We start from the raw sequence: 9,955 nt of genomic DNA on the forward strand, positions 1-9,955 counted from the left end.
GCGGGTTGGCGGGGTGGGCGGGGCGGGTTGACCCGCGAACCCAGCTCTACTCACGTGGGCTATTATTATTGCTATTTACTTGGGCTATTTGATTTCATTTCGGGTTCAATCAGGTTTTCGAGTTTTTGGATTTACGAAATTCAGTTCAATTTGAATATTATAAAAGTTTAATTCGGATTAGGTTCGAGTATATTCGGGTTTGGATTCAGATTTAGTCGGATTTGGTTTGGGTTTAGTAACATTTCCAAAATAGGTTGAACCTAATATAATTTCGGTTTTGAATCTTAATCAGATTTTTGGTTTGAAATATTATTTCGTATTTAGTTTAAACCGAAATCAAATAAAGATTCAGTGAAATAAAGACCAAAATCAAAAATTTGAAATAAGAAATGCTCTCGTCACAATTTGTTTTTTTTTGGTTCTAGCGTAATTTTTGACCAACAGATATAGCGAGTGAAAAAAATAAAATTAGAGAACAAAACTTAAAATATGTGTAAACACATAATACTAGAAAAATCCAAAGCGAAAACACATCAAACCTGATAAACTTGACTATATAGAAGAACGAAAAGCACCAAATCCCAAAATATATTAAACTAAGTATTTGAACTAGTTATTTATGTAATAGGTACTTATTTTATATATTCAATGAAATCCCCTATGTATTAATCCTGGAGCATTACAACATCTTTTCGTAACTACGTGTCATCACGATAATGATTCTTAAAATTGTTAGAGAAATAAGTTGGTCCATATAAACATATAATATGATTTTTATTAAACTAATTATCAAATTAACTAGTAGTGTACAAAATAATTTTTTTTTTCCTTAAATAAAAGCTACGAAATTACCTATATGGTTAACATATATATTACAATTAATGATTATAAATAATACATATTTGATAACAATTTTTCTAACCTCTCACTTTTTTGTTTAATTATATACTATTAAAAGAAATTAAACAATCACATTAAGCATATAATAAGAAAAAATTAGATTTTTTATTATATGTTATATTTTGAATTTTTAAAAACGACTATAAATTACTAAAAATGGTAAAAGTCTCACTTTGAAAATTTTGTGATCAATGGTTTAACTTTTTTTTTTTGTTCAAGCAAGATACAAATGATCATATATCGTATGGGTGGGCAATCGGATATACGTTCGGATTCGTATCGGGTATTTCAGTATAAAGTTATAGAACCCATTTGGGTATTTCTACATTTCGAGTCGGGTTCGGGTATTTTATGTTCAGGTTTGGATATTTTGGGTTGGGTTGGGTTCGAATATTTAAATTTTGAGGAAAAATAAATAAATTATTCATTGTTTAAGTTTTTTGTATTTAAAATATATTTTAATTTATCTGATTTTCTAATTTTTAAAAGACTAAACTATTAATAGGTTAGAAAAACACTAATTTAGTTGTTGTTTTGAAATTTTATATGCTACTTTTGTTAATGCAAGAAACAAGAGCTTGATATGTATTTTAAATGAGTAGCAAATGATTTTGTCCATAATTATATGTATATTATCTAATTTTGAGCAAGAAGCATCATTAATATAAATATTTTAAATAAAATGATAGAAGTAAATTAGAAATATAGCGTTAAATATACTTATGTTTGGTTATCTTCGGATATCCATTCGGGTTCGGATATTACCCGTTCGGATTCAGATATTACCCGAACTGTTGAAATAAGTAATTTGTTTTGTTGTTCTTGAACTAGATGATTTTTAGACCGAGCTGGTGAATATATACTTGACAAACATTTATATTTCGAGTCTGCACTTGTATTCTATAACAGCTTGATATATTAGATTTGAACACTAACCTGTTAATATAGTTTTCCGGTAATTTTTTTTTTCAAAATTTTGATTCTTAGATATGTATCTGGAGTGAAACTAATTTTTACAGATGTCTATTTCTTAAACACTTATGTAATTCACCGAATTCATAGTAGAAGTTAAAAAACGAAACTCAACTCATATCAATGAAAGAAAGATGACAACGAAAACACAATTTTATAGAGGTAGAAAATGAAATCATTTATGGAAAGTCAATAAACAAATCGAGAGCAGAAAACCTAATCCCCTTTCGTCATTATACAATCGATGTTGCTTATTTGGTTTTGGTGATTTGTGTTAGCCGCAAAACTTAATTTCTTTTTGTGCATTTGAAATCTTAGAAATAATTAAAATGAGATGTAATATGTTAACTATTCAACAACGATGATATATTTAACAGACCAATATTTGTATTCGTCATTATAAAATCGATAAAAATTATAGTGTTGCAAAATGTTAAAATCATTTAATAAATAAATATTATTATAAAAAAATCTCTCCGCGCATGCGCCCGTGTTATCATCTAGTAATAAAGTATTTTGGATACTTATTTGGGATTAAGTTCGGGTTTGGTATGAATGTTCTTTTGAAATTTTGAACTTTTTGATTTTTTCGGATATTCATTCGAATTCTGGTTTGGTCCAAGTAAAATTCATAATCCAAATATCATAGAACAAATTGTATTTGGTATTTATGTCGGATTTAGTTTGGTTCAAATTCATTTTACCGAGTCAAATTCGATTTGATTTTTCGGATTCGTTCTTTTTACCCACCCTTACTCAAATCTATTTTTATTATTGTACTTTTCATTATCATTATTTCATTTATACAAAATTAAATTTGTTTTTCATTGTAAACAAAAAAAATTTGTTTGCACGTCGGTACTAAGTACTAACTATATTTTTTGTTTCATTGTCGCAACTTTTTGTGATTAGTCCTATCGATTTATTGCATTTCAGAATACTTTTAATTTTTAGTCACTACTTTTTCTAACAATTTAAAATTGTAACTTAACTAGTCGGGCGATCAAGTCTCACGACATCAAAACAAACGACAACAAATGTACTACGACTGATTGCAAGTGGTTGATGGCAGCAGCAAGCAAACACATATACCTTCTAGATCTTTTTTTTTGTTTGAGAAAGATGTCTTCTAGATTTTTGTATTAGAGAAAGCAATCTTCCAGCCGTAAGAATATGTCTTTGTGGTTAATACTTCTAATTTTAAGAGCTAGGTTCTTCTAAGCTCACATTTGATACATCATAAGATATATATGTGTGGTTTAAATCAGGACTCTAGTAAAAATATCAATTTTTATCAACCGCTAGATCAATGAATCACAAATTTATTTGATAAATCACATATTTTAAGCTTATCTATTCGTTTAGTTTTTACTAGAGTTAGGAATTACATGTCTAGAAAAATTGAAACTTAATACAATTTGACCAGTACACTCACTATCTATTGGCTCATAGAAAAATCTTACTTTCTAGTTAAGTATATTTGTTACCTACTTTTCTTGTTAATTCAAAGCTTAGCCAGAGATTTTTTTTTGACTTTCCTATTTTGCTAATTAACTTTATTTGTTACTTGTTTTATTAATTCAAAGCTTATCCTAAATCATTGGGTTAGATTTAGTTTTAGTTAATGATATTTTGATGTAGGAGTAATGTATATTAAACTATTAATACAACTTTATAAAACAAACTTGGCACTTTTGTTTGGTAAAATGCTTTTCATAACAACATTTATATTTACATGAAATATTAAAAAACACTTTAAATATCTTTTGTAACAAAATTAAAACATGCAATAAAATCCAATGTTACAACAACTTGTTACGTTCATCGTGAATGCAATACAAAACTTCAAAATAATTTAATTTTGAATGCAATACAACAACTCTTTAATAATTTAATTTTCACCAGGAAGGTTTTCCATTAAATAAATTATGTATTATGAGAAAAAATTAAGGAAATAAAAAGGACAATCAAAAACAGGAAACTCAAATCTTTTCCGTGTTCTTATATGACACCGAGTCGTATTAGAACTCTAATGTCATAAGTCAAAGTAACTCCTAGTTAGGTTTTGGTGCACCTATTCCCGTTTAGTCTTGGACTTTGTTTTTGTTTAACAAGAAAATAAACCACACACACATATAAATATGGATGTCTCCACAAACATCTTATTCTTACATTAAATTCGATCTTGAGATTTGGAAAAAGAAGATGATTTCGCAGAAGACGATAGCTTCGTGGATGATATGTTTCCTTCTGTTGCTTCTTCTTCCGATAGCTTTTTCTGAGCCGACAAGGTCAGTTTATCTTTTGATCTTCGTGATATGTTACGTTACGGTCAAGCATACACATACACACATATATGTATGTGCACAAAGTATACATGTTTCTCAAATCTCATGCATATTACGTTTGTTTTATCACGCATGAGTTTGAAGATATTATAAACTTTGACATAGAAAATTTGATTAACCAAGAGGTCCTTGAAGGTTATTCAATTCTTTATTTGTGTCTAGCTAACATTCGAAACAAACCTTCAATGCGTTATAATTAACTCAATTAATTGTAAGTATGTGTACTGAGCGTTTTCAATTCAGTTCATTAACGTTTATTTATTTGTTATTATTCAACTTCTACAGAAACTTAAAGGGAACAAGTGCAAGAGCTCCAACAGTGCAGCAGATAAGAAACAAAGAGGTATGTACACCATGTCTTCAATCAATAATAGTAGAAAATATCATGCATATATACATTAAGAGCTGAAAAATAACTAATATAAATTACTTATTTCTTTCAGGTGATAGTGGACAATGGAATTGTGAGAGTGACTTTCTCGAATCCTGAAGGATTAATAACTGGGATCAAATACAATGAAATCGGCAATGTTCTTAATCCATATCTCCGAGCTCGAGGGTAATTAATATCAGCAATTTTTATATTGTAGTAATCAAATAATATATGAAAATTGTCCTGCTTACTTAATTCTGGTGTAATGTTTATCAGGTACTGGGACATAACATGGCAAAGAGAAAACAACATTCTCCCAACGTTGGATAGGTGAGTAACTATTTAATTTAATAATTTGTCTAAAATTGTCAGTTGAACATGTTCACAGTTATAGAGTATGTATCAATTGGTTTGATATTTTATTTTCAAGAATAATATAGCCTTTTTGTAATTTACGAAGCTATTCTATCTTTGTTCAACAGAATCGAAGGAACCAACTTTAGAATCATAACTCAAAACGAAGAACAAGTGGAGATTTCTTTCTCCCGAACATGGAATGGTGGTTCTGATCATATTCCATTAAACGTAGACAAGAGGTATATTATACGTACAAATACTTCAGGAATCTACACTTATGGAATTTTTGAGAGACAACCCGAATGGCCAGAAGTGGAGATGGGTCTAATTCGAGTCGCCTTTAAACTCAACCCTGATAGGTATTTTATATGTTTTCATCATAAGAGAATCATTGATATTCATGTTATTTGTTTGAATAACAAAGTTTATTAAAAATTGGTGTAAATATGTTTGTAGATTTCATTACATGGTGGTGGCAGATAATCGGCAAAGACAAATGCCAACAGACGATGACCGTGACATCCACAGTGGCCGTGCCAAGCCCCTTGCTTACAAAGAGGCTGTACAATTGACTAATCCTCACAACCAAATGTTCAAAAACCAGGTAATTAGTTTTTATATACAATTAAAAAGCTCTAAAACTGAATATATGATAGACAAGGATTATAAATCTATTAAACTTAACTCGAGTATTGAACATTCAAATTGAATAATATTAGGTGGATGATAAATACCAGTACTCATGTGAGGTCAAGGACAACAAGGTGCATGGTTGGATATCGACCAAGTCCAATGTTGGTTTCTGGCTTATCTCACCGAGCGGTGAATACCGCTCTGGTGGACCGGTCAAACAGGAGCTCACGTCTCACGTCGGTCCCACGACCCTTACGGTAAGGATTGATCCAAAACTAATTAATCTTAATTTTCAAAATTAATTAGAAAACAATAGTTTTGAAATCTTGTAATAATGCAGACCTTTATAAGCCAGCATTATGTTGGTCAGGACATGGAGACAAGGTACAAAACTGGTGAAGCGTGGAAAAAGGTCTTGGGACCTGTATTCATTTACTTAAACTCTGATTCTACCGGCAATAATCTACAACATTCGTTATGGGAAGATGCTAAACGACAGGTTTACTATAGTTTGTTATAATCTTTATTTTAATACGTAACTTGTTAAAGAAGAGACGTTAATCTTGTTTTCTTAATATTCAGACCGAACAAGAAGTTGAAGCATGGCCGTACGGTTTTGTAGCGTCCTCTGACTTTCCTACTCGTCAAGAAAGAGGAACCATTACCGGTCGACTCTTTGTCAACGACAGGTATATTTACACACACAAGTCCAAAATAATATTAATAAATATTCACTTTTGACTTATTAATAATGTTTTAAATCCTGGGAAACGTTTTCAAGGTTCTTGGCTCCGGCAGGATATGCATACATCGGTTTAGCACCGCCAGGAGAAGCTGGTTCTTGGCAAACAAATACTAAGGTCTATCATTGTTACACTTTGACGTCTTTTCTTTAATTTTGATTTACCTTTAATGTAACAAAATCATTAAATTACATGCGTTGATCGTTAAATATTATTTTGTGTTTACGCAGGGATACCAATTTTGGACACAGACGAATGAAACCGGCTATTTCACCATTTCTAACGTTAGACCGGGAACGTATAATCTATACGGATGGGTTCATGGTTTTATCGGAGACTTCAAATACCAAAACCTAGTTAACGTAGCTGCAGGTTCAGAGATATGTCTTGATAGAGTTGTGTTCCAGCCTCCTAGGAATGGTCCAACGTTATGGGAGATTGGTGTACCGGACCGAACCGCCAGAGAATACTTTGTACCGGAACCATACCAGAATACAATGAACCCCTTATACTTAAACCACACTGACAAGTAAGTTTTTAACCGTCATGCATGATCCCAGTTAACACTGTTCCAAAACCGGTTTTTGGTACTAATGATTCCGGTTTTGCTGTTTGTTCCACAGGTTTAGGCAGTATGGGTTATGGCAACGTTACACGGAGTTATATCCAAACCATGATCTCGTCTACACAGTTGGAGTTAGTAACTATAGTCAAGACTGGTTCTACGCTCACGTCACAAGGTAAAAAAAACAAATCATATAAAGTTATATATAAACAATAAAGTTTTATAGAATTTCAAGTATTTCGAAATTAATATTTAATTCTTTTTACTGCAGGAACATTTATGGTTCGACCTATGTACCAACGACATGGCAGATTGTTTTTGAACTTCCATATGTGAACTGGCGAGGTAGCTACACATTGCAACTAGCTTTAGCTTCGGCTGCACGGGCTAACTTACAAGTACGGTTCAACAACGAATACTCTAGGCCATTGTTCTCTGAGGGTATCGGAAGAGATAATGCTATAGCAAGACATGGAATCCATGGAGCCTACCATCTTTATAGCATTGATGTACCTGGAAGGTTACTAAGAACCGGGACCAACACAATCTATCTACGTCAGTCTAAAGCGGTGGGAGCGTTTGAAGGTCTTATGTATGATTACATTCGTCTTGAAGAGCCTTCTATAGCTTAGAGTCATACTAGACAGTAGATAATATTTGATAATATTATAGTTTGCATAGATCAGGGTCTTAGAGATTTACAGATTTTGATATGTTTTTTCAAAAAAACTTATTTGGATTTATAATTTTCAAGTTTATATTTTGGTTCTTACAAACCGGAATAAGATCGAAGCATTAATAAAATAATTCTCAGGCTCTGTTCCTATCTTCTCTTTTGTACTAAAAGCCCATTATAGTAAAAGGCTAGGCCCAATAACATAACTTCTCAGGCTCTGTTTCTATCTTCTCTTCTTCTTCTTCTTCTTCCTCTGTATCTCTTTCATGGAGAAATCAGCTCTTCTGGAGTTTACTAGCCGATGCACCTCTCTCCGCGTCTTCAAACAAATACAGACTCAGCTAATTTCTCGCCATCTTCTTCGTGACGACTCAGTCGTTGATAAAGTCGTGACCTTTTTCGGTAAATCCGCAGACTTCGCATCTTACAGCTGCGTATTCCTCCACACAATCCTTCCTTCGTTGAGCTCTTATCCATACAACACGCTCTTGTCGAGCTACGCAGTCTGCGATAAACCCAGAGCGACGATCCTTGTTTACCGAACGTTTCTGAGAAATGGGCTTCCACCGGACACGTACACGTTCCCACCGCTTTTCAAAGCTTGCGGGAAGTTCTCAGGGATCGGAGAAGGCAAACAGATACATGGGAGCGTCACGAAAATGGGTTTCTTGAGCGATGTATATGTGCAGAACTCGCTTCTTCATTTTTACGGCTCGTGCGGAAATTTAGAGAGTGCGTGCAAGGTGTTTGATGAAATGCTTGTGAGAGATGTAGTTTCGTGGACCGGCGTTATATCCGGTTTCTCGAGGATTGGGTTGTATAAAGAAGCTCTGAGGATGTTTCTAAAGATGGATGTTGAGGCTAATCTGGCTACGTATATTTGTGCGTTGGTTGCTAGTGGGAGAGTGGGGTGGTTAAGGTTAGGGCAAGGGATCCATGGATTGATAATGAAGAAAGCTTATTTGTTCAGCTTGGAGATTGGTAACGCTCTTATAGATATGTATGTGAAATGTGAGCAGTTGTGTGATGCGAAGAGAGTCTTTGGTGAGTTGAAAACGAAAGATAAAGTTTCTTGGAACAGTATGATCAGTGGATTGGTTCAGTGTAAAAAGCCTAACGAGGCGGTTGAGTTGTTTTTTTCTCTGATGCAAACTTCTTCTGGGGTTAAACCAGACGGGCATATACTTACAAGTGTTCTCTCTGCGTGTGCTAGCTTAGGAGCTGTGGAGTACGGGAGATGGGTTCATGAGTATGTTGTGAGGGCTGGGATCAAATGGGACACGCATATCGGAACAGCGGTTGTTGACATGTATGCGAAATGTGGATGCATCGAAACGGCTTTGGAGGTTTTCAACGGAATCAGAATTAAGAATGTGTATACTTGGAACGCTCTGTTAGGTGGTTTAGCTATCCATGGACATGGGCATGAGTCTCTTAGATACTTCGAAAAGATGGTTAAGCTCGGTTTTAAGCCCAATGAGGTGACTTTTCTCGCGGTTTTAAACGCTTGTTGCCACACCGGTTTGGTAGATGAAGGGAGAAGATATTTCTATAAGATGATTACCGGAGAATACAATCTGTCTCCTAAGCTAGAGCATTATGGATGCTTGATTGATATGCTTTGTAGAGCTGGATTGTTAGATGAAGCGTTGGAGCTTGTTAAAGCGATGCCGGTTAAACCGGATGTGCTTATATGTGGAGCTATTCTTAGTGCTTGTAAGAGTAGAGAGACATTAACGGAGCTTCCTAAAGAGATATTGGATAAATTTTTAGAGATGGAGTTTGAAGATAGTGGCGTTTATGTGTTACTGTCTAACATTTTTGCTGCTAACAGAAGATGGAATGATGTTGCTAAGATTAGGAGATTGATGAAGGTAAAAGGTATATCAAAGGTTCCAGGATCAAGTGCTATAGACGTCAATTAATTTGGCATAGAACAATGATGATGGATGTATGGTTACAAGAGAAAGTCTTGCATACATAGCCAGAGTTCATGAGTTTCTCGCTTGCCTCTGCCTAAAGCTTAACTTGTTCTCTTCTACTTCACGTTCTTCTTGCTTCTTCATCTTATTATGTGGGGAGAATTGCCAAGTGTGACTCAAAACTTGGAGTCAAACCCAAAACAATACCCCAACTTGGGTCAAAGGCAAAAGTAACATAAAAGGCTATTGAAATTACAACTATCTCTTTGTGACCAAACAAGAAAACGGAATTTTTTTTACGTTTCTACCCCTCGCAAGTCGTCTGTTTAGACGACTTGAAAATAAGTCGTCCAGACGACTTAACTGAAAGTCGTCTGGACAGTTAGTCTTAAACATAATTTAAAAATTTTGTAAAAAATATTTTGATAAGTGAAAAATGGGAATTATGTAATTAACATATGTCTTA

The 9,955-nt window shown here is 33.6% G+C and overlaps 2 protein-coding genes across 4 annotated transcripts; both read left to right on the forward strand.

Annotated features, from left to right (window-relative positions):
* Nucleotides 1–4,017: 4,017 nt before the first annotated feature.
* Nucleotides 4,018–7,523, forward strand: LOC106330948 (rhamnogalacturonate lyase-like). The gene is made up of 13 exons (XM_013769334.1): nucleotides 4,018–4,163; nucleotides 4,506–4,563; nucleotides 4,664–4,779; nucleotides 4,870–4,923; nucleotides 5,076–5,309; nucleotides 5,407–5,554; nucleotides 5,670–5,840; nucleotides 5,924–6,082; nucleotides 6,166–6,272; nucleotides 6,365–6,443; nucleotides 6,557–6,855; nucleotides 6,950–7,066; nucleotides 7,163–7,523. The coding sequence occupies exons 1-13, from the start codon at nucleotides 4,018–4,020 to the stop codon at nucleotides 7,521–7,523; spliced, it is 2,049 nt and encodes a 682-aa protein (XP_013624788.1).
* Nucleotides 7,524–7,659: 136 nt separating this feature from the next.
* On the forward strand, nucleotides 7,660–9,655 carry LOC106329562 (pentatricopeptide repeat-containing protein At4g38010). 3 transcript variants are annotated; one of them, XM_013768249.1, is made up of 2 exons: nucleotides 7,660–8,611; nucleotides 8,786–9,655. In XM_013768249.1, exons 1-2 carry the CDS (start codon nucleotides 7,834–7,836, stop codon nucleotides 9,490–9,492), a joined length of 1,485 nt encoding a protein of 494 aa, XP_013623703.1. In that variant the 5' UTR covers nucleotides 7,660–7,833; the 3' UTR covers nucleotides 9,493–9,655. The 3 variants fall into 3 exon arrangements, with proteins under 3 accessions (XP_013623703.1, XP_013623704.1, XP_013623702.1); XM_013768250.1 differs by having other exon boundaries at nucleotides 7,660–8,548; XM_013768248.1 differs by having other exon boundaries at nucleotides 7,661–9,655.
* The last annotated feature ends 300 nt before the right edge of the window (nucleotides 9,656–9,955 follow it).

The sequence above is a fragment of the Brassica oleracea genome, chromosome C3 (assembly GCF_000695525.1).
Source record: "Brassica oleracea var. oleracea cultivar TO1000 chromosome C3, BOL, whole genome shotgun sequence".
Taxonomy (NCBI): domain Eukaryota; kingdom Viridiplantae; phylum Streptophyta; class Magnoliopsida; order Brassicales; family Brassicaceae; genus Brassica; species Brassica oleracea.